The sequence below is a fragment of the Crotalus tigris genome, unplaced genomic scaffold (genome assembly GCF_016545835.1).
Source record: "Crotalus tigris isolate CLP2741 ecotype Arizona unplaced genomic scaffold, ASM1654583v1 scf7180000017871.4482833, whole genome shotgun sequence".
Classification (NCBI taxonomy): domain Eukaryota; kingdom Metazoa; phylum Chordata; class Lepidosauria; order Squamata; family Viperidae; genus Crotalus; species Crotalus tigris.
The window spans coordinates 646676-672690 of NW_024096690.1; the positions used below are offsets into that span (position 1 = coordinate 646676).

General features: G+C 33.5%; 1 protein-coding gene across 10 annotated transcripts in view; it reads right to left on the reverse strand.

Annotated features, from left to right (window-relative positions):
* The window catches only part of THRB (thyroid hormone receptor beta), a 288188-nt gene that overhangs the window by 42925 nt on the left and 219248 nt on the right, over window positions 1–26015 (reverse strand). Inside the window, exon 1 of one of the 10 annotated variants that reach the window (XM_039343674.1) lies at window positions 1858–2833. The exons of the other annotated variants lie outside the window; for them this stretch is intronic. Coding sequence (XP_039199608.1) covers window positions 1858–2185 — 328 coding nt within the window. The 5' untranslated portion in view covers window positions 2186–2833. Of the gene's footprint in view, window positions 1–1857; window positions 2834–26015 lie in introns of those variants that run through there. 10 annotated transcript variants of the gene reach the window in all.

Genomic DNA, 26015 nt, shown 5'->3' on the forward strand with positions numbered 1-26015 from the left:
CTGAAAACAAACAAGAAAAAGTTAATGGAGGAAAATCTCACAATAAAAATTCCATGAAATAGCCACTATTTACTAATATTTAAAGTCTGCTAACATAAAATTAGTTGTACCAACTAATGTATTAATCTGTAATTTTAAAGACTGATATGAATAAATTTTATAATATAACATGTTAATAATCAATAATTATTTAATTTTACAGTCATATAATTGTTTACAAATTCTACATGGATAGAAATCTTGTGAAGTTATATTTGTGGAGATAACTGCAAAATGTCATGCAGTTTTGCTTAACGTTATTACTAATATTTGCCAACAAAACAAGTCTGTTGATTACATGGTTTCTAACCAAAGATGGAGATAGAGAGTAAAGATGAACAAAATAAAAAGTATATATCTTTTATTTATTTACATTAAGATTCAAAAAAGGAGAAAAATACAAAGACATAAAAGAAATAACAGAAGGAAGTAAAAAAAGAAAAAAGAAGATACAGATATTGCGTTATTTTAATTTTTTTAAAAAAAATCTTAGTTTTTAAATATACATTAAACCTTTTAAACACATATTGGTCAGTTTTTCAGTTCTGAACATTCTAAATGTGAAGAATACCTTAAATCTAATTTTTACCATTTAGTAACTATTTAAAAAAAATTCTAGACTTTTTTTAAAACTATTGAATAACTTTGTCTACTAAAAGTTATAATTTAAGAATAATAAATGCTACTAAATATATCTCAAGCTGAGCAAAAGAACATTTTTAAATATTATAGCATACTATTTTAAATAGATAACATTCATCTACAAAATTGTTTTAAAAGAAATGAAAATTTTGATATTTGCTCAGATTTTAATTGCTTATAGTTGGCTCAGCCTGAATAGCTGGAAAATAATGATCAAACAGCAGACCGTTCATTCAAATATTTTAGAATATTTGAACTAACTCAACTTACTTGTAGTGTTAGAAACAGATCTGCTATGACTGTCAAGAAAAGTAACATTTAACATTGTAAAGACAATAGAATAGTGGTCTATGAAATAAAATGTATTACAGAAGAAATAATATTTTGTATACATACAGCTAAATGTTTTTTACAGATGTTGAACAGCTTGTTTGCTTTATTTCAGATTACACTGCATAATATTTCACAGCTTGCTTGCTTGATAAAGGCATCCTTCAATATTATATAGAATTTTTTTATTTAGAATTATCCTCTTATACCAGTTATTAACTCCACCAGCAACCCAAGTGTTGATCAATTTGATGAAAAAGTAAAGTTTCACTTTGTTTTTCTAACAGTTTTTTTCCTGAACTGTTTTATATTATAAATATAATTTTGTCTATATTATAAAATCCAGTGATTAGTATTTTATGCAAATTAACAGTATGGCAATTTTTGCATACACAGTTAGAACTAAAGATGTTAAATAGACAGTGGCCACTTAAGAGATGAAGATACAGAAGACCACACCTTTTATAAATGAATGAATAGACTGTTAAGAAGAAACTTCCATTCATTCAAACCATATATAAATAAATAGCATGGTAGACTGGCAATTTGAAAATATTATATACATATAAAAAGCTTCCTGATATTAATACAAAAATACCTGCATGTCACTATCATGCTTCAAAATAAACCCATTTCAAATCACCTAGCAACATCTGTTGCTACTGTTTCGAATTCTAGACAGGCAGTCTTTACCTTTAAGCACGTAACTCAGAAAAGTATGCTTTTTCTTTTGTAAAGAATTAGATTCAGACAGATGATATTGATCTCTCTCTCTTTCTCTCTGTCTGTATCTGTCTCTGTTTCTGTCTCTGTCTCTTATTAAGAAATGACAAAATTTTCCCATACCTTTTTTCTGAGAGTAGGCTGGTGACTGCACTTGAGAAAAAGTAGGCTTTTCTTCAGTGAAATATTCAGTTTGGTTGTATTGATGCAGGGCCATGTCCATGTCAGAATACTCGCTCTTAAAAACGTTTCCAGGGTAACTACAGGTATAAGGCTGATTCACTGCCCAGGCCTGTTCCATATATATGTTATTATTGTGCAGGACCTGAGCATCACAACTGCCGTAACTCTGACTATCTTCGATATAAGTGCAATAATCCGAAGGCTGCATGTAGCAGTTGCTGTTAGCAGCTGAGTGAGATTCATAAATTTCTTGCACCCAATAGTTCATTTTGTTATCCTCTCTCAGCCTATACTCCACATATGCGTGCACACATTCACATGCATATACACTCGATGTGCATATGCATGGAACAAGAAAGTAGGGAACAGATGTATGACACTGAGAAAGGGAACAGTAAAACTGTATGCTTAACTTTAAAGCAGCCAATGACGGGCTAATACCCTCTTTATATTAGGGATAGATGGAGAACTGCCCTATGAGTCCCATATATTGGAAAGCAGATTTATGACAGTCAAATATCTTAATCTGTTACTGCATGCTAATTCTTAGGGAAGATACTGCTTACTCTTGGCCCTCAGGCAAAGAAACAATTCCCAGACCACCCCACTTTTTGGGGGATGAATGCTTATTTTATAAAACCAGTTCCATTGTCTTTCATTAAGACTGTAAAATTATTACTAAGGAAAGAGTTTAACTATGCGTCTAGCACTATCAATTTAAGTGTGAGCAACAGAAAGAACACTTAAGCAATCCTAAGGACGATATGCTGAAAATCCAAAAATCAATAATCCTGCTTTTCAGCATTAATTGAAAAATCCTAAAGGGCAATGCTGATGACACCAGCAGTAAGTCTGGTTTTAAACAAAACTTTAGTGTCTAAATCTGTTATCTGCTTTACTGTATTGATTTTGATTGGCAGAATTATCTGAGTGGACCTTTCCTGCCTTACACATACTTAGGTCAAACTCCCTGCTGCTTGGTAATTTAACACATTTGCAAGAAAGCAGATTTCTCAGACTTCACTGACTTTAACAGATACGTTATTGAATTCAACAGGTGGGAAATTACAAAACAGGCCTCCTTAATCAGCAAGCAGAATACTGCTTACAAATTAAAGTTAAGCTTAATTGGTTTTCCAGTAGTATTTCATTAAATTGCTTTCTTCCCAGTGTGAGCTGTTTCTGCATCTGTTTCATTCACATTGCCTTCTAGTTAATAATAATTAATTAATAATTAGATAAATACTTATCAAGTTTAAAAGAACGTTTTAACATTTATTTTAGATCCCATACACTTTCATAAAACAAACATTCAAAATGATGCCTAAGTCTATGATAGCAGGCCCACTCTCTTAGCAATCTCTCTCTCTCTCTCTCTCTCTATTAGAAGTGCAAAATAAAAACAAATCAAAACAAATAATTACTGGCCAATAATATTAATTTGTATTGTATTTTTTAATGTTTCGGCATGTTAAATATATATTCCTAATTTGGAAACTAATCTAGTGAAAAGTCATTAATATCTTTAAAAGGAGCAATTTTCAAGAACAAAAGAATGGCAGCATATTAAAAAGGAACATTGAAATAGGATTGTCCTGCATATTTTTTTAAAAAAACTACTGCTTATATAAAAAAAATTGTCATTTTTTGTTTTCCCCAATACATTGACTGATATTATTCAATAAGAACTACTTACAAGTTATAAAAATATAAAATCCTAAAATGCTGAAGGTGAATCAGAAGCACAAATTCAATGATGGTTGGATATTTATGTATAATACAAATTTAGGTAAGGAAAAATTTTCAGGTACTTCATTTGGCAAGCAAAATGTAATTCCATTAATTAATGGAAGGCTACCTTCTAATAATGTATCCTTATATATCCTTATGATATCTTAGGGATCTAATAGGTTTTATTTCAGCTAGATTGTGTACCACACTTATAAATAATTAGCAGGCAGAAAATTATGAATTGAAAATATTTCCAAACTTACTATTTAATTTGTATTAAAATTTCTTTTCTGCTTTAATGCTACACAAATGTTTTCCATAATTTAGACAAAACATAATAAAGTTATAGTATATCATATATTCAAGCTACATTTTTCAATCTAACCTGAGTTAGGATAGACCAGTGGTGGCGAACCTATAGCACGGGTACCAGAAGTGGCACTCAGAGCCCTCTCTGTGGGCACATGCACCGTCGCCCCAATCCTAGGCCTTCAGCTGGGTTTTATAAAACCTTTTTGCTTTAGGCCGCCACCGCCATGTACAAAAAAAAAAAAAGTTCAATCAATCAGTCAATTTCAACTTCTCACGGGAAAAAAAAAAGATCTTGCAGAGTTGGAATTGACTGATTGAACTTTTTAGTCCCACCCAGTCTGCCGTTATCACCACAGCCATGCCCACTCAATGGGCCACACCCACCTGGCACCCAACGATGCATAAGTGGGTTTTGGGTTGCAGTTGGGGCACTTGGTCTCTAAAAGGTTTGCCACCACTGAGACAGACTGTATAGGATAGCTTATTCCCAGACAGTTCATTGTGTAACTTTTGTGGATCTCAATACACAGAGAGAGAGAGACACAGAGAGAGAGAGAGACAGAGAGAGTGTGCGAGAGAGAGACAGAGACAGAAACAGACAGAGAGACAGATAAGACAAGACAAGACATTGCTAACTAATTCTCCTTTCTCTGGCTGGACAGGAGTTCATTTTTCTAAGCAAACAGTCACTGGAGTTGACAAATCTCTTTCTTATTACATTTTAAGAAAAAAACTCAAAGATATTTAATTATTGTTTAATTATTTCATCATGTTTTAAATATATTATTATGTATTTTAATTGCTTTAGATGTTACTATTTAATATTTCAAAACTTGTTGTTATTGCATTTTGCTTTTTAAATTACATTGCTAGCTATCCTGATGTTAGGTAATGGAGAGAATAGAAATATTCCATATAAGTAAATAAATACAACCAATAAACTTCAATGTAAATTTATTTTCATGGAAAACAAACTCTCAACTGAATGGCCATCTGGCAGTAGCAATGCACAGATTGTGAGCAAAGAAAATCTATGGATAGTATAAAAATGGGACACTTATAGCAATAATGAATTATAGCTGTGCTTGGGACTGCCTGAAAGAAAATCAATGTTGTTTAGAAATAAAATAATTTGAGCAACTTCCAGTGAAATAGGCTTTATTATTCTATAAAAATTTTAAAAAGTAAAAACAGGGAACTGAAATTATCTATATTATTTTATATCAGGATTTATGACTGCATTTACAGAACTATCCATTTTATACTATATAACTCCATATACTATCTATATATAATAACCATTCATAATAAAACAAAATATGGAATACTTCATTGTTAACATAAAATTATATAAAGTGCAAGAAAATAATTAACCCTTCAGCTTGTTGAAATAAGACATCACTGCAAAAGAAAATGAAGAAAATTTGAATTATATTATTTTTATCAAAGTACAGCTGAAAATTTTACATTAATTTTAAAAATAATGGTTGATGATTTTAGTTCAGCAATAGCAATTTGTGTAAATATGTCATTATTTGAAGGAAATCAATAACTACAATATATTTCCTCAATTTGAGTTATGTTCTCTGATGCTGTAATTTCTTGACCATTAATAAAAAAAACCCCATGTAAACAATTGTTATATTTTCCATTTCTTTGCAGGAAGGAGCCATAAGGTTATAGGAGGAACAGATGTTTAATAAACTACTCATTTAAAATATTTATTTGGAAAAACAAGTGATTTTTTTTTATTAGCATTATATTTAGTAATACAGACCAGTTATAAAAATTTACAAGACTAAGCTGCCATTATTAAATTAACATGATTTAAAGTGAATATCATATAAATGATCAATTGTTTGAACTTATTTAAAAAATGCAGTCCTTAACCTAGATGGCAGCATTACAAATATTTTGAACTATTAGATTTTGCAGTAGTGTTATGACAATGAAGAGGACTTTTACAAGGGGGTGATGTGTGGGTTGTAGGAACACAGGAATCTGTTTCCAGGAGTGTTTCTTTTATATCAAAGAACATCAGTCCCTACCAGAGATGTAAAATATCATAGACTATTTTTTTGTAAGAATGCGAAATAAAAAGAAATGTACCAGAAAAGCTTGAAAAAAATCCATCAAATATAAAATCCCATTTTTTTCTTTAAGGTGGCCCAAAGTACAGTAGTTCTGCTGCTTTACTGTCTAATTAGGTATAGCCAGCAGGCAACCGGTTCTCTGTGTGGATGCTGTTTCTGGAAGTCCATTTGGGGCCTGGGCAACAAAAAATTAGCTACCGGTTCTGCCAAAATGGTACGAACTAGCTGAATCCCACCACTGCCTGCAGGGTTGAAGAAGTTTTGGGGTTTCACCACAGAATTTGTCTACTTTCTGACTGCTTTGACCTACAGGAAATAATTCATTGATTTCAAGAGCTAACATTTTATTTGCAGAGTACAAAATTACAGTAAAATTGTGTTGGTTGTGATTCAGTATGTAAGTGCAATCGATTATTATTGTCATTAATTGCAATTATAATTCCAAAAATTCAAGGCAAGATAGACCATTTTCCTTTCATTTTATTCTTACAAAAACTCTATGCAACAGAGTAAGGTAAGAAACAGCGATTATCCACAATTACCAGTAAGCACAATGACAAAATATAGATTTGAAACAGGATTATGATTAACACCTTAGGCTATGTTTCTGTATTTGATCTCTATTCTCTAAAACCAGATGTCTACTTTTGTGTATTGGACTGCTTCTAACTAATGTAACAAATAATTTCAGGTTCAAATTCCAATATGAATTCCTTCACACTTCAAAATTTCTTTCAAAGTTCTTCTATACGTCCAAGAAAGAAATTTACACACACACATATATATTGGTTTGGTATTGATTATCTTGAGGTTGTTCAATGGTCCAAATTGTCACAGTTCCTCTCCAAGCCCAAATTTGTGCAAATTATTCCTGTGGGAAATATTGACTATATTAAACCTAATATAATTGCAAAATCCCTTCCTTATCTCCCTAATGAAAGATAGGAAAAGAAAACAAACTACCTTACTTTAGTTAGAGAAAAGATTTGGAACAGCAATCCAAGCCCTTACCTGTCTGCTTGGAAAATGAAGCAAAATGAAAGTTGATAAAGAATTCTGGTTCTATCAATTAAAGCACAATTAATTGTGCAGAAATCCATCCTTTGACATCTGGTTGTATGTTTTCTACATAATTCTCTTATCTGAACCAGAGGCTTGTCAGAGCCAAGATTCTTCATTAACTGTCATTTCATATCTTGGGAATGCAATTCAGTATCACATTTACATCTGGCCAATATCGGACTGACCTATCTGCTAATATATACTACATTTACTTCAAGGCAAGTTTGACTAAAATCCATGAGAATTTACTTAAAAGATCCAATATTGATAAAGGAGAATACTTGTAGCATTTCTCTAGCATTTTTGGACTTGGCTTGGTCTAGGATGGTCACAGTTTCCCAACTGAAATCAGATTAATTTTATGTTAATTAATTAATTCTGTTCATATTTTAAAAGTTTTCATCATTTCATCAAGCCAAGCCCCCAAATACTAGAGAATTCCTGGAAGTCTGGCACTCTGACAAATTAGTCATCTATAGATAGACATAAACAACATCTACAGACTGTGCAAAATCAACAAGGCAGTAAGGAAACAAAAAGACCCAAACACTTCCCCATCAGGAATAAATATCCAGATGAGCTTAGATTAATACCAAGATTAACATCAGACTAACAATCAAGAAATAAATAATACCCCAATCAAGGATCTGCCAAAGAAGCTAACATTAAATAGTCTATTTAAAAAATCTTCCATTAAAACTGAGAGGGCAAGCCATTAGAATATAAACCGACAGCAAACTGCACTCCTTAAGAGCACTGATGATGTTATCTAGTTTGGTTAATGAAACTTCTGCAAAAAAAAAAACAAACCCAAAAAAACAAAAACCAACCAAGCTCAGAGAGCATCAAGGATTTCTGAAGCAGAGCAGATCTGAGTTTACAATATTGTATGGATTCCAATACAGTCATTTTTATCTATCTAACCCTTCAATATATTCTAGACAAGAAGAACCAACCATGAATATTAATACTATATTTTTTGTAAGTTTACAATGTAACAGAACTTTCCTACAAGTCTGAAAAGACTTCTTCCCTCCTTTACTTTTACTTTCCAGAAGATCAGGAAGGGTCCCTCCTGAGACAGTTCCCTTGCCAATTGGAGGTTACATTGGTTCATTGACCATATATTGTACAGCTCAGCATATACCATTTAGTGTATGTGCTATAATAATCAGACTTCAATTCTCATCTCTGAAGCAAACAGAGATGTACTGTATTTATCAGCTCATTGTATCTGAAGATAAATCTGATATTTATCTAATGATCACTGTGTCTGAAGTCGCCAACCTGATTTATGATGATTTGTAATAATCAGTCAGTTCAATAACTTAGAGCTTTCTATGTCTTGTTGTGCTTGCCAGAAGAGGAAGGTAAGTTCAAAGTTCAGGCACTGTAAAGGGAATCTCTCTCTCTCTCTCTCTCTCTCTCTCTCTCTCTCTCTCTCTCTCTCTCTCTCTCTCTCTCTCTCTCTCTCTCTCTCTCTCTCCTCCCCCTCCCTCCCCTCTCTCTCCACACACATATTCATAAAGTCTGTACTTGCATCTATGTATGTAAGAACTACAACCAGGGAAATGGACAGGTAGGAGGCAGCTTAGTTTGCAGCAGAAATATGGATATGGTAAATGATTTAGAAGGGACCCTCCCTAGTCCTTTGAACTGTAAAGGTGACGGGGGGGGGGGAAATGACCTTTCAGACTTGCAAGTTTCTATTAAAATAATCTTGCAATAAAGTAGAATTAATTCATTAGTCTGGACTACCTCACAAGACTTATAGCAATCTTGCAATTTATTATTCTTTTCCAAAGAGAGGGAGAAGATCCCTCTAGGAATTTTAGGAATGGCTTCCAAACCTCAGAGGACTCCTCTTATCCAGCCAATTTTCTGGCTGGGGCTCTTCTCTCTGTCTTATAAAGTCATTCTCACATATCATTATAATACATCATTTCCTTTTCTTTGGTATTCATATGTCACAATCAGTCCATAGATTCAGGCCATTCCCTACCCTGAAATAGGGCTGAAACAAGGATCAAATCAAAAATAAAGAAACAAAGAGACCTTTTTTTAATGAAATGCTTTTTAGAGCACTCACGGTATAGTAGATGCCTTTGTGAACATAATGGCTATTTGTAAAATGGCCTCCATTTAAGATAAGTAACTGAACAGTGCTCATATAAAAAATGTCCTACAAAGAGACTTTTTTTCTAAATACTTTTCTTTTAGGGAACTGTTCAGTGCTGCATATTAAAACATCTAATGTATTTAATGTCTAGAATCAGATTCTATTCTAACTTCATTAGCTGATTTGCAGAAAGCCCTTTCTTGAATGCTTGTGAGAGAAAAAATAAAAGAAGCATAATTCTTTCTCTACCATGTTGATTGCCTCAGTATTAAAAGCTGTTGCCTGCCATCTCTCCCTTTTGCAAAGATCAGAAAGTTTCCTCAGGCATAGAAAAAGGTAGAAGTAGCATTTTCTAAAACCTGAGAGGGTCTTTTCCCAGGCTAGAATTAATTGCTCCCAACATATTTAAGTTTTTTTTAAACAAACTTAATTCCACAATAGCAGTTTAATTTATATTTTTCAATTTACTTTTCTCTTTTCATGAAACGTCTCAGTATAAATATATTATATTCGTTCTGTCCATCTTTGCTCTGTTCTGAATTAGCTCTTTCAAAATTGTATGAGGCTTTTACTTGACAAAAAATGAAAGTAATTACTTTCAGATCTGGAAAAATATAACAGCAGATATATTTTATAACAACAACAAAAAACTAAAGCTGTCTTGTTAAAAAGGACTGCAAGTATTAAAATGGATATTTTACTAAAATTCAATTTGTTTAAAATGATTCCAATAAATATTTTAAACAAAGTATTAAAAGATCAGCATAAACAAGTAACAAATTATATATGGTCCAATTAAAGAATGAAAGATTTTACAGGACACAAATGGTTGACAGGATAGTTGACAGTTTGTAACTTCAAATTATTGTTATTACCATGCTTAACTGGAATCACAGAAGAATTGTGACTCATTGTGTCCTGACCATGTTTTTGTGAAAGGAACAAGACATCCAGACAGTCTGTAAAAATAACCTTGGATTGTTACAAGTAGAAATAAGTAATTTTAAAAGAATGCACTAATAAGAAATATATGGAAAATTGAGGATACAGGAAAAGAATTAGTCCAGATTTATCCTCACTTTCTTATTTATTGTAGAAAATATATATCCCAAATTTTCCAAATTTAGTTGTAGAATTTAGACATGTAAATTAAAATACAAAAGAGAAATTTCAATGAAAAAAAACATTACATTCATGATGACTACTATGCTAACAGAAAATTGGCATAAGATGTTCTATTATTGTCTATTATTCCAATTCTGATCACTAAAACAAATAGTTCATTTTCTTCAGGTTGTTACATAAGGATCAGGTCCAATCATGATGTATTGATCCATAAGTAAGGATCATCGATGTATATAAGTCATGGCTTATGAGTCATAATATCTGGTAGTAATGCTCTAAAACTCAATAAAATATAATGATTCATATCAGTTTAAAACAATTTTTTAATGTTGAATTTATTTTCAATTGTACTATCTTTACTACATTTAGTAAACATTTTACTAAACTGTATATTGCCATAAAATGTATTGATTTAGCTACGTAATGTAACTAGAAGAACGGTTATCCAAATTTTGTAAATATTTCTAATAGCAAAAATAATCACATATCTTAAAAATAAATTTAACAAAATTTAATTCAAATTGGAAATTATTTTTAGATTCCATGGATTTACTGCATACCTAAAATTTGGAATTTTATATATTTCAGTTATACATGATTTAGCAGCCTTTGATATGGATAAACACTTGAATTTTACTGTTTCATTTTATTGTTCATATGATTACCACGATTCCTGACATTTATATTTTGTTTAGAGTCCAACAGTGATTTTAATTTTTTTAGGATAATATAATATATATAGTTGTTTATAATTAATCCTGAAAAAAATATAATGTAAATTTGTAAAGCTTTTAGATTTTTTATTTAATTTTACTCTTCTACGTGTTTTTTCCCCTGAATGCTTTTTCTTTATATATGCAGTGCTTTTTTTGTAAAAAAAAGAAAAAAAAAAGGTGCTGGAACTCACACACGTCATACAACCCGTCTTGCCTACCCTACAAGGTTCTATCCAAAAAAGGTGCCGGAACTCAGTTCTGGGCGTTCTATGACAAAAAAAGCCCTTTATATGTGTGTGTACCAAGTTTTATTAAACTACAACCTAAGTATTCAGATTAATAAGATAATTAAAAGGCTTTCATTTCAATCCTCTGTCAAAGGTGGATGCCAATCAACTATTTTTCACTTTTCATCTGTGTTAAACATGAGCATAGTGTACCAGACTATTTTTTGTCTTTGCTCATCTATCTTTTCTCTTTCTTAAAATGCAAACATACTTGCCAATTAAAACCCTTTTTATATATTTTAAATTATTCCAGTAGAAAAAAATAACAACAGTTTTAAAGGAATGCAAATCAAGAGACTGAAAACTTTAAGACATAAAATATAATATAAGTACCATGTAATTTATATATACATTAATCTATATATATGAGCTTCCCACTAACATGTACATTAAAAGGTACTAAACTTGTATTAAACATTTTCTCTGATAAAAATACAGATAATCCTCATTTTACAATCACAACTGAGCCCAGAATTTATGTTGCTAAGTGAGAAATTTGTTAAGTGAGTTTTGCCCCATTTTAACACTTATCTTGCCACATTTGTTAACTGAATCACTGCAGTTGTTAAATTAGTAATTCAGTTGTTAATCTTGCTTGTCAGAAGATTGCAAAATATCACCACATGATCCCGGAACAAGGCAGTCATCATAAATATGAACTAGTTGTCAAGCATCTGAATGCAAATCACATGACCATGAGGAAGCTGCAACAGTTTCTAAATGTGAAAAATGGTCTTTTGTCACTTTTTTCAGTGTCGTAACTTTGAATAGTCACAAATGAACTATTGTAAGTTGAGGACTACCTATACTATATTTAACAAAATTATGCAACATAATTAAATATAATAGATAAGGCAATATTCTAAGTATGAAAACAACTTAAACATAGCATATATCATCAAGCAAATATACATGATTCAAAATTTTTGTTCTTTTTTCCCCAGTTAAATGCTAATTATTAATAGTTAACAAGACAGATTTAAAAAATATGAAAATAAGTTTCAGCTGACACAGAATCTAAATACCCTGTGCCATGTGTAATTTTTTTGCATTATTTAACATAATGAGAATGGGAATATAAATAAATTATATTTATGTTAATAAAACTTCATGCAATCAAGGACATAACTATGTACATTGGGTCACTAAGTGTTTTACTGTAGTTTACAAAGCAAGAAATGCAATTTCTGAACCCCTTTATGGAAGAAGCTAACTTTATTAACTTTTCAATACTGACTTAAAGGCATTTCTAGGGATAATACAACAAACTGAAGATGGATCCATAAAAAGAGAGGCTGAATAACAGTGAGTAAACAAGCTAATTGTAATTCCTCTTAGACAAAGAGAGAATTTAGAGTTGCCCAGATAATTGTTCCTCATAAAAGGACGGCAAGATAGAGGTCTCTGGCTGGTTTAGAGCACAAGAGGATGAGGGAATAGCCATCTTACTCAAAACAAAGTTGGGACCTTCAAATGGAAACATATTTCCTTGTCTAATCACTTTTGCAAATTGCTCATTAACTGCTTTTTAGCTATTAAGACTTTCAGATCAACAGGTTTTAGTTTCCTTCAAGATTGAGTTTTCTTCAATCTTTAGCAGATCCAGAAAATTTGAAAAGTATCTGCCTCTATTAACAGATTGTGTTTAAAAAAGTTAATGGAAATAAATTAAGTTTTATCATAACAAGAATAAGACTGATCTTAAACTGGATTTAAAAATTAAAAGCTTACAACAATAGGATGGATAAAGATGTTATGCAAGAGCAGAAGTGTCAAACTGCCGGCCCAAGGGCTGGATGCGTCACGACAAAACCAGGCCCACCCCATTGCCGGCAATGGGGAAGAAGCTTTGATACATCGCATGACGTCATATGACGTCATGAGTTTGACATGTCTGCACTAGACATACAAAAAATCCAATGTTGTTATCTCTAGTAATCTTAATTTTTGCTGATTATCAGGATTGAAATATCAAGGCTCTAAGGTTTTGTAAAAGAAGGGATATGGGAAGAGATCATTTTGATGTATTTTAAGAGAAGAAGAAACTGGACAGCCATTTGTCCGAAATGGTATAGGGTTTCCTGCCTGAGCAGGGGGTTGGACTAGATGACCTCCAAGGTCCCTTCCAACTTTATCATCATCATCATCATTATGCTAAAATTGTTTATACTTGTTGTGATAGAATAATTTCTTTATATGTTTCTTTTTTTACTATATTCTTATTTTTTCTCTTTATTTTATTTATTTTATTTTATTTTCTGAGCTTTCTTTTTTCTTTTTCATTTGTATTAGTTTTTATTGTTGCAATTATAATTTTTGATAAAATTATATCAAAACTGACTCAAGGGCACCAAAATAAATAAACAAATAAACAAACTGCTAATTTAAGTTTAATTTAAATCTGAGATGAAGACGGTCAGCATTCTGCTGTTCAGAACAGTTATAAAGACTTGGTTCTTCATCCAGGTCTTTGGCAAGGAGAATTAAGATCCCTTGCTTCATTCTATATAATCTATTGTACTTGCCATCTTTTATTTTTTATTGATTTTATTGTAATTTTGGTGATTTTTATGATCTGCCAGAGTTGTTGAGAGATGGTACTTGCTATCTTTTATCTTTTATTGATTTTACTATAATTTTGGTGATTTTTATGAGCAGCCAGAGTTGTTGAGAGACGGACAGCAAATATGTTTAATAAATTATAATTATTTTCATTTTCCATGAATCTAAAATGGACAGCATAATTCTCAATATTCAATCTGTTTGTTATTGTTGATAAATGTCAAGTGTAAGCTACTTGGATATTTTGAAATAAATATGGATACATATTATTTATAGAAATACTTTGTCTGTAGTATTTACATCATTTTAATGCAATTTTCCAAAACCCAGTTGCAACCTCAAGTTGAAGGCCGCCAAATGTATAAGGCATATATATAGCCTAATCATTTTAAACAGTTATTAACTAATTAGACTGTTTATCACTTGATAACACTTTAACTCATCCCTTTTGACATAAAAGGGTTTTCTTCATTTACTCAAGTATACAGGATATATCTCTGTAACCCACATAAAAAGCCACCCTGGACTTGCCTGGCATCAACTGACTGTCTTTACTAAGATGTTAAAGCGATCAGCACCTGACATCTGTTAGCTGGAGGCATTCTGAGGTAAAGGACCAACAAATCGAAATAAATTAGACCAGTTTAACTTTTGGATAAGGTGATCCCCTTAGTGACATTATAATCTATGCTCCTGATGTTACACAGGATTTAAGAAGAACGATGTTTCATACCTCCCTTTAGAGCACCACATCTTGAATTTTTTTCCTATACAAGGTACAAACAATACATATTCCAATCAGAATAAAACAAAAATGTAAGCCGTCACTTCTTTTTGTTAAAAAGATAAAATCATTATATATTAATAGACTTGACAGTATGGTACTGAATATTCTTAGTAATCAGTATTTTGAAGTTAAAGCAAAAAATGAGTCAATCTGACCATAAAGGCAAAAGGGACAGAGTAAATGTAATCTAATTACATTGAAAATCAATACCTTGCCAAGTTCTATGAAGCACTTTTATTTAGATGCATTTAAGTGCGTTTCTTAGTGGGGAAAAAGAATACAACTGAACATTTAGCTATTCTAAACAGTAAATAGAATCTAAAAAGAGTGTTTGACCATGATGAAGACTACTTCTATAAAGTATTAATTTTAGTTTATGTTCATACAGTGAATTGCATATCTGTTGCATGTTATTTCTGCTATATAATAACTCCAATTACTGTTTCATTTTGCCTCCTGAATTGATACCTTGTAATTTGAAATGTCATCATATCTATACAGTCTGGAAAGCATATACCCCCAGCATGGACAAATCAGCAATTTGAGAAGTGCTGAACTCTCAAAATATTGTTATTTTCACATATTTTTTCCATGCACTACTGTTTCTCAGTAAATAACAAGACCCCATTTCTATTTTCTGCTAGAAAAGTGCATCAGCCCATCCTAAGATGAAAGATCATAATCTGCAGGCTTAAAAAAATGGTTGACAAACTTTACCAAGATCCTGCTTAGCTGTGAAATTCTGGAAGGAAGTGTTTCTCAATTTTTCTTGATCAGGTGGAATTCACATGCATCACTGATTGCCCTGGTAAGATGTACAGTTTTCCAGCCATGTACTTTTAGTCACCACAGTCAGCTTCCATTCAGTGAAGTTAGAAAGTTAGAAATTAGTATCCTTTTTATACCGGTATTATCCAACGAAGGTAATTATGTACACAAGAAACTTTCACCACTCTGCTGTTTAAAACACGAAGCCCTGGGCAAGTTACCACCAATTTATTGACTTGCTCATATGATCATTTAAGGTCCTGAAGGTCGAAGCTGGTCATGAACAATTTTCAGCTACTTAAAACAGAAAACATCAAGGATTCAGCCTTGTTTGACATGGCTCTTTTTGTGGGCTGACCTGAGGGATACTCAGTTATCTAAGGCTAACATCCTTATGTGTGCACAGTTAGCAACTCCAGTCTTACTACTATTGCTGCTTTCTGGTCAGCCCTGTGGTCACAAGTAATAATCAGATGCCACTCCTACTTTGGGACTTATAACAACCTTGGCATTATTCATACACTGACTAGCATTAGTGTAATATATATCACAATTCTATATTTATATCACAATTCTATATTGAACTGGGGGTGGTTATGTATTTATAAATGTAATTCAAATTTACATAAAAATATTCTATAGGTAATTATAAGATTTTAACTTTCAGTGTAGTTATAAGCAATCAGTTAATTAAAGAAAATAATAATATCTAATTATGAAAAAAACACTGGTAAAACACTGTAAATGACAATATCAGTCATGACTGAAGTTTTTGCAAAATACCATTAAAATACCAATGTGATATGTATAGTATTATGAATCAACTGTATCTAGGACAAATGACAAGCCAACCTAATTAGATCATTTTATTTTGAAGAGAAATATACTGAGGAATCCAATGTTAAGCAATGTATTTAGCTCTGTAACAAGGATTTATTAAATATCACTGTGAGAGTTTAAAAACAATGATTTTCTAGCTATAAGATATAAGATAGGTCACTTTAATTAAAATGATATTTCAATAATGAACAATATACTGTATGTAAACCAGAATTGGTTCTTGGTGTTTTCTCAGCTTGATTATTTGTTGCAGACTTTTTGTTATTAGAGGGATCCCCAGGAGGAAAAAGGAGATCCTTATCCCACTATATAGGGCTTTAGTCAGACACCATTTGAAATACTTTGTCCTGTTCTCGAAATCTCATTTTAAAAAAGATATTGATAAAATTGAGTGAGTCCAGAGATGGTCAACAAAAATGGTACAAAGTCTGAGGGACAAAATACATCAGGACAGATTGGAGGAAATGGCATATGTAGAGCCTAGAGGACAGAACGGAAAGGAGGAACATGATTGAAACCTTTAAATGTACTAAGGATATAAATAAGGTGCTGAAAGACAATTTTTTCAATATTAAGCAAAAATCAAGAACATTGATACATAATGTTCAATTGAAAGAGGAAAGTTCAAAAGAAATATTAGAGCTGTGGTGGTACAGTGATTAGAATGCAATACTGCAGGCTACTTCTACTGACTGTCGACTCCCTTCAGTTCGGCAGTTTGATTCTTACTGGCTCAAGGTTGACTCAGCCTTCCATCCTTCTAAGGTCGATAAAATGAGGACCCAGATTGTTGGGGACAATATGCTGACTCTGTAAACCCCTTGGAGAGGGCTACAAAGCACTTTGAAGCGGCATATAAGTCTAAGTGCTATTCTATTGCAAAGTATTACTTCACAGAAGTGAAGTATGGAAGCTTGGAACCAACTTCCAGTGGAAGTAGTGGGTAAATCATCAGCAACTTGGTTTAAACATATTAGGGATAAACATATATTCACCATTTGACAAAAAGTTAAAAATAAGAAAAATAGAAATAAATAGAATATAAAAATAATAATTAATAAATAGTAAATGAATAAATTAATTAAAAAGAAAAAAATAAACTCAAACGGCAGACTTAATGGACCACTAGGTCTCTATATTTTTATGTTACCAGGATAGCTAGCATCATCAGTGCACTGAATGAATGAGGTTTGCTAGTCGTTTATACAATGATACTTAAAATTTTATGAACACTTCTGAATTTTCAATATTTCTGCATAAATAAGACCTAAAATATTTTTTGTTCTCTAAAATTAGATAAAGAGAACTTAACCTAACTAAACAAATTTAATGAAAAACATTTTACTTGTTTATTTATTTACTGAGAAAAACCCAAAGTTACAGATTTGTGTGTGACAAAATATGCAAACATTTGCTTTCAGATGAAATAACTGAAGCTAAAGGTGTCTGTTGTCAGTCCGGAACATCAGCTTGGAGGAATTTGTGCCCATTTCTCGTTATAGAATAGCTATAAGGATGCTGGTGAGCTTCCTTGTATGAACTACTGCTTCAGATCCTTCCACATTTTTTACAGAATTAAGGTCAGGACTTGGCCATTCCAAAAGATTAACTTTTTTCTGCTTTAACCATTCTTCAGCCATACCACTTGTGTATTTTGCGTCATTGTCATGCTGCATGACTCACTTCTTGAGCTTTAGTTCATGGATAAATACCCTGACATTCCTCTGTAGAATTTGCTGGTTCAATTCAGAATTCATAGTTCCATCAATGAGAGCAAGTTGTCTTGATCTGGAGGCAGGAAAGCAAGAAAAAAAAAACATACCACCACCATACTTGAACAGATGGGATATTGTTCTTATTGCACTATAATGCAGTGTTTACCTTTTGTCAAATATAACTTTTTTTCATTCAAATCGAAAATTCTATTTTGGTCTTGTCTATCCATAGAACACTCTCCTAACAGCTTTCTGTTTATGCACCTAGCCTCTTCAAACTGTAGATGAGTAGCAATTTTCTTTTTGGAGAGTTCTGGCTTTCTCCTTGCAACTCTGCATACTATTGTTTTAAATAATCTCCAGATGGTAATCCCACGAACACTGACATTTGCCAATATAATAGAGATCTTTACTTTCTTAGATATTAATGTGTGCTTCCTTGAGACCCGGAGTATTACACACCTTGTTTTTGGTATGATCTTAATTGGTTAACCACATCTAGGTAGGGTAAAAATGGTGTTGAATTATTTCCATTTGTAGATGAACTGCATGTCAGTACAGTAGTGGAGTCCAAACTGCATAACTTGCTGTACCAAAACTGATTGGGATGTCACTATTTCTCTGATAATTCTTTGATTATGATATTGTTTCTTCCCTGTTTATCTGGAGCTATTTCCTGCTTATCTGATTGTTGGTTGCTAGAGATGATATGTTGGACTGTTTATTTCCTTCCTCGACTTTTGATTATGTCTTATCTCTATGTATCTGCTGATAACTGATTTGTCAGAATGCCAAACTCAAGGAATTCCCTAGTACAGTGATGGCAAACCTTTTAGAGACTGAGTACCCAAAAACTGGCCCCGCCCCACTCCACCCCTGCCCTGCCCCTGCTCCACCCCCACCACACCTGTCCGCAGGGCCACTCACTGCCTCCAGGGTCCGCCACAGATCGCCCAGCAGCCATGCCCTCTGCCCGTGCCCCGCATCATCAACTGTGCACGATGGGAAATGCGGGCAGAGCCTTGTCTACTCTGTCTGGCTGCCATGTCCTTGGCTGCACTTGGAGTTTGCCATCTTGGGCCTCACATAAAGATTTCAGACTAATTTCCTGCTTGACTCTCTCTCTGACAGTCGCCATTAGTGTAACTATAAGTTGTCTAATAAATTATGTCTGTCTAAGATTTGTGACACATTATATTTGTTATAAAAATATCTAAAAGTTTATTTATATATCTGCTTATATTAAATAGATTTCTCTATATCTCCTTTACCTTATTCTTCAGAAAACAGGCAAACAAGGAAAATAATTTTTAGGGTAGTGTTGTTTAACTTGTTTAACTTATTTCAGCTATCCACGTTTTTTTAAAAAGCCATCAATATTGCTCTGCATTTTCTCTGCTTTTTAAAAATTCTGCACTGTTCTTTACTCTCTTTCATTATATCTTTTATTCTTTATACTATTGTACTGCATCTTTTATCTAAATATTTTGCAATAGATTTATTTATAAGCACTTTTTACTGTGTTATTCCACCAAGCACTTCATTAGCATAATTCCACAAATTTCTTGGACACTTCCATTCATACATTAATCAACTCTACTCTAGAAACTTACACCACATCCATTCAGATCTATTTATTCCTTTTCCTTTCTCTTGGTTTTACAAATGCACAATATAAGGAGGAGAGAGATTTTCGTTGAATTCATTTACATTTTTAAATTTTACTTTAATATATAGAAATAAAAAGGAAACATATAAAAAAGGAAAAACAGAAATAGGAAAAAGGAAAGAAAAAAATACAAACATGGTATTTAATATAGACAGTACAGCTTCATTTTTAAACAGAGAATTATGACCACATGGTGTGATATTGATTTCCATTACATTTCCATTGCCATATTACCATTACAATAGAGATCCTGTTCAAAAGCAGAGAGCAAACATATATCATCGATTTAAAATTGCAAATCTGAAGTGGCACTGTTGTGAATTCATCTCATTTTAAGATTATACCATGTGTTGTATTCTATAATATGTTTAACTATTGATTTGTTACTATGGGATATTCCAAGTCTTCATTCTAAAATCCTTGTTAAAAAAAACCCAAACTAATACCCACTTTAACTGCACTATTTAATTAACTATTAAAATATTATAAATTTAGAATAATTCAGAACACATTTCAGCACTGTTCGTAAGGTACATTTAGGTGCTACTTAAGTAATTATAGACCAAGTTGTGAAAATAAATATTCTAATTGAATATACTGCTATTTTGTAGTTTTAAACTATTAAACTTTTACTTGCAATGCATTATTTAAAAGTGTAATTAGGTGTTCTAAAATATTAATATACTTATTGATCAATAACTGATATTATTCCAGTGCAGGTTATTTAGATAACAATAAGGGTGTGAAGGCTTTCTAATGTGCTTTAACCTTTAAAGCTCGAAATATTGACTGCCATTTATTTCTATAGTATTCCAAACAGCAATCTTCCTCATATTGTGGTCATCCCCATAGGAGCCCATTGACCTTGGTCACCCATCATATCTTTGGTTAATTGACAAGTTCACATAAAGAATATACTAGATTGCCAAAGTGCATCACGTACATGTCACATGCAGGATTCTTTGCTAATCTTAATGTCAGCATTTTGTCATATACCACAACTGGAACCAAAGCCCAGTACAAACTATTTTTCATACCAATATAACACTGCATACATACCAGCAATTAGAAAATACAAACATTGTACAGTATTGACTTACTCCAAATCCTTTAACAAATAGAAACGTAGAAAACTGATAGCAGAAAAAGACCTAGTCTGCTCCTTGAGTTTGTTTTCTGTTTTTTATTTATTTGTTTGTTTGTTTATTGTTTTTATATTTTATTTATTTTTTATTTTTATCAAATGATGGACATGTGTTTATCCCAAATATGTTTCGACTAATTCTAAGCCTTAAGCATTTATTTCTTTATGGTTTATGCATATAAGTTTTAATAGCTTTCGCATAATAACACTATCTGGTTAATTAAAACTTGTTTATTTATTTAAATTTGGATTCCAAATAATTCTGGATAATTCACAAATAACATAAAAAGCACTGTAAACAAAACCCAAAATATGATACAAGCACAATATACAGACATAAATTTTGGTCCCAACTATCTCAATCCAAGGCCTACAAAAGTCAGGATTTTATGCCTTTGTGGAAAGTCGAGGATGATGTATCCTTGATATCCAGCACTGAATAAATGATCAAAAACTGGATTTCAAATATTTGAAATATAATCAAATAGTACATTCTTTCATGTTTGGTGGATATTTAAGAAAGCTAGAAAATATTGAGCTCAAATATGTATGTTGATTCAGAAATTTTTAAAAGTGAATGTACTATTGAAACCAGAGATTTTCCTTTTGGGATTATAGGATAAACAGTTCAAAAGAACTTATGGAACTTTATTTTTACACATGGTAACGGTGAAAAGACTCCTACATGCACAAATTAGAAAGACATATAATTACCTAAATTGAAGAATGGATGGTTAAGTTAATGGAATTTGCAGAAATGGCAAAAATGACACCTAATGAACTGAAACCCTATATATAAATTTTCTTTATTATAACTTCCTTATAAGAAAGCTATATTCTAGATATTTGATTTCTTGATATACAGACATGATATGAGTTAGATTCAGAGAATTCAACTCAAGAGAGATAATGAAATCAAATATAATCCAATTTATAATCACAGTTTCATTAAAGTAAAACAAATGAGCTAGAGTTAAATGAACTCAATACAACAATACTAATTTATTATTTTCTAGCCAGAAGAGAAGAACAATACTTAAAGAAAAAGTGGCTGGACAGATTCTTTTTCAACCTATTCCCAATTCAACTAAATAATAGATTTCTTCAGTCTCAATTTACATGCAAATTAACACATTTATTTGTCAAACAATGACAAAACTACAACTTTCTTATGCATTCTCATGCTTCTATGGGATGATTGGTCATAAAGAAAAGCACGATGGTCCTAAAAATATTTGAAATATTTCCTTATTAAGGCATTAAGTGGATTTTCCGATGGAATTGATTTTAATTTTTTTTAAAAAATGGGGATCAATCATTGTTCCTTTATGTCAGCAATTTTTCAGTTCTTGTTAAAATTCAAAATAATTTCAGCACTTCATAGATGCTAATTTCAAAATCTGAAATGCTAACACTATATCTATTTTTTTATCCATTAGCCATTCAGTGTCTCCTTTCCACCCTTTTGTTTTGTTTATAATCTCTCTTAATAAACAGTTCTCAAACATAAAAAATTGCATGCTATTTTGCAGTCTTGAATTGGTCTAGAAATAGTACTGTAAAATGTATTTTGGAATATTTTTCTAAACCATCCACATTTCTAATCTACTTTCTTCCTACAAAATCTTCATTTTCAATAGGAATTAAAGGAAAAATGAAACTAGAAGTGCCACAAAATCTGCATTATTATGCAGTCTAATTATCAAGAAAATGAGCTTTTATAATGACAAGGCATCTCATTATAACACAATGATAAAAGTTTGGTAATTTGCCATTGCTTTTGGAAAACAAAGGGGTTCATTTTTGAACATCTCAAGTTATTTATATGCCTGGGCACTTCTATTCATTCCTTAGCATATTGGAAAGAACAACTAATGGCCATTTCTATTTGGGCTGACAGACTTGCAAAGGCCATTTTACTTTATGGCAACTGCTACTGCAGCAATTATGCCCCGCTGGAATAAAAATATCTAGACCTAAGGTAATAAGCCATTTGTTAAGTGACACACAGTGATTGTGATCACCATTACTCAAGCCTTCTATAATCCAGTTTAAATTTTAAGAGCCTTACTGTGAGCGCCCAGCATATTTCCAATGTTTTATTGGTCCTGGAGATTGGACTATCTTGATAAAGGCTTGTATGTGGTTCTGCCACCCTAAATTTAGAATTACAATAATCTTAAAGATAACTCCCTTGCTTTCTTGATCTTTTAAGATAATTACCTATTAATTTGGAAGAAAAGCATAAATTTAGATCAAGGTGCTCAACTCTGAAAAAGCTTTGATGGACCTGAAACAATGGGTTCTTCATAATTATCTTCAAAGAAATTTAACTACAAAATCCCTTCTTATATGGAATCAATGTGATTTTTATCTATTGCCATAACTACTTGTCATTTAAAACTGTAGCTACGTTGTGGATGTTTTATTCAGTTACATATACACTCAGATATAATTATTTATAAATTAAATTATTTTATTTATTTACAGTATGATAGACTGTAAGTAAAGATGATGTTGATAAAAATGATGATAATTTGCACACTTGATGTTCTTCATATATAAAGGCTTAAATTATTTTACTTTACTTCCCTTATGATACTTGCAAGGATATGCACCTACACATAATGTTTTGTGAATGGTTGTTCTGACAGAGTTTTTCAATCAATTCAGCAGAAGACTCAAATCATTTAAGTATTGTTTCTTTTTTATTTGAGTGAGAAAATTGAAGGATAAACTATAGCTTGGTAGCTGTATCTCCACTTTCCTTTTTTTCTTTTTTATGCTACTTAAAAAGGAGTATTAATGTATAAAATAATCTACCTATTCATAACTATTCAGCTAGCGACTTTAATGCTTTTCTCTTCAGTTCCATCAGATCAATGGCATCTTTCTGCTTTCAAAGTAACTGAAATTACTTTTGGTTTAACTGATCTGCCTACTGAAATTCTATAGTTAGGGTACGGTAGAATAGCATAGGGTAGGATAGGACAAGAAGGGTAAGATAGAGTAGAGGAGGGTAACTGTTATGTCCTGAGCCTTGCAAGCGGGCTCGGGGCGTTGCAGGCGGTCCCGGGCAGGTGCAAGCTGCCCGGGACCAGACAGGCTGTCGCCAGTGCTTGTGCGCATGCGCAAGTGCTGGAGTGCGAAAAGTAACACATTGACCCGGGAAAGTCCTATAAAAGGAGGCTGCGAGGTGTGGGCTTTTGCCGCGATATTCCAATGTAAGCTGAACTGAAGAATAAAGGTTTCCTGAGAATTACAACTGCTTCCTATGTCTTACCATTTCGCGACGGACTCAACACTGGTGACGAAGGTGGGATTGCCTTACATCGAAGAAGAGAAGGTGTAAGCTTACCCGAGTGAGTCCGGAGCGGCAGGAACGGCGTTGACTCGGCAGCTACCCGCCAATCCAGTGTGCATTCGGGGGTAGGCTGGCTGATAGACCCTTCCTGATACGAAATGGTGAAGATTGGAAGGCTTTCGGAATTCGACATCTCACATCCAGAGAGGTGGGAGTCCTATGAAGCCAGGGTGGAAAACTACTTCAAGGTGAACCAGGTGAGGGAAGAGAGCTTGAAGGCTGCCACCCTGTTGTGCGTTTGCGGTCAAGACGCATTCGAAATCGCCGAGAACCTCGCAGCACCTGTTCCTTTAGAGTCTGTCAGCTACGCAGATCTAAAGAAGTTACTGAAGGATCACTTCCAACCCAAGATGTCCATCATCGCGTGGCGCCACACCTTCGAGCAGAGGGATCAACGACCTGGAGAATCGGCCAAGGAGTACATCGCCGCACTAAGGAAAGCCGCCAAACATTGCGAGTTCAAGGACCTCGAAGAACAACTGAGGGACCGATTTGTGTGCGGGCTAAGGCATCGAGAGTTGCAACAGAGACTTTTCGCCAAGGAGGACTTGTCTTTCCAAGATGCCTTGAGAGAGGTCACTGCAGAAGAAGCAGCGGGCGGCGCCATCAAGAACATGCGGCCGATCAGAAACAGTCCAGATGCTGCATCCGTGCACCAGGAAGAAGTCCAAAGGAACTCAGAGGAGGATCCAGATGAGGAAGTGGACCGTCCCTACCCCACAAAGGAAGGAAAACCAAGAGGAAGCTCTTCAGCTCTCCCCAAGTGCATCGGTTGTGGAGGTCGCCACAAGAGAGCCGACTGCAAGTTCCGGTCCGTTATCTGCCGGGCGTGCGGAAACCAAGGACACATTGCAGCTGTGTGCCTGGGCCGTCAGAAGGTACAACCTCAGGAAGAATTGCGCCTGAAAGGTACCAGGGTCCCCAGCCAGAATAGGGTGGGGTTTTGCGCTTCGCGAAGAAGCATCTACAGGACAGGCACACACAAGCCCATTAAGAAAAAGCTGTCACTTAAGGTGAAGCTACAAGGGGTTCCATTAACTATGGAACTGGACACGGGGTCTGCACTTTCGATCATTTCTATGCACACATTTAGGAAGATTTGTTCCGGCAGTGGAACCCAGGCCAAGTTGAGGCCTTCTGACATTGTGCTAACGGATTTTCAAAACTCCAGAGTGTGTGTTAAGGGGGAGGCCACCCTTAACGTACAGTATAAGGATTTTGAGGGTCCACTAGACCTACTACTAGTAGAGGGTGAACGAACGAGTCTCATAGGACTCGAGTGGTTTGAGGCCTTGGGGATACACATCACAGGGCTCAACAGCCTACAAACACTCAACCTACAGGAAGTCTGCAAAGAATTTGCAGACGTTTTCAGCCCCCAGCTGGGCACATTCCAAGGACCCCCTGTGTCATTAAAGTTAGACCCCACGGTCACTCCCATTAGAATTAAAGCAAGAAGGGTCCCTTTTGCTTTAAAGAGTAAAATTGACACTGAGTTGGACAAACTGATCCAACAAGGAATTCTAGAACCTGTTGACTCCAGTCCATGGGAGACCCCCATTGTCACGCCTCTTAAGGCAAATGGGGACATTCGCATCTGTGCTGATTACAAATGCACTCTAAATAAGGCATTGCAGCAACATGCCTATCCTGTTCCTGTGGTCAGTCATATCCTGGCCTCCCTCAAGGGGGGGCGCGTTTTTGCAAAGCTTGACCTAGCTCAAGCATATCAACAGCTGCCTGTTGATGATGACGCTGCTATAGCTCAGACTATTGTGACCCACAGAGGGGCTTTCAAGGTAAA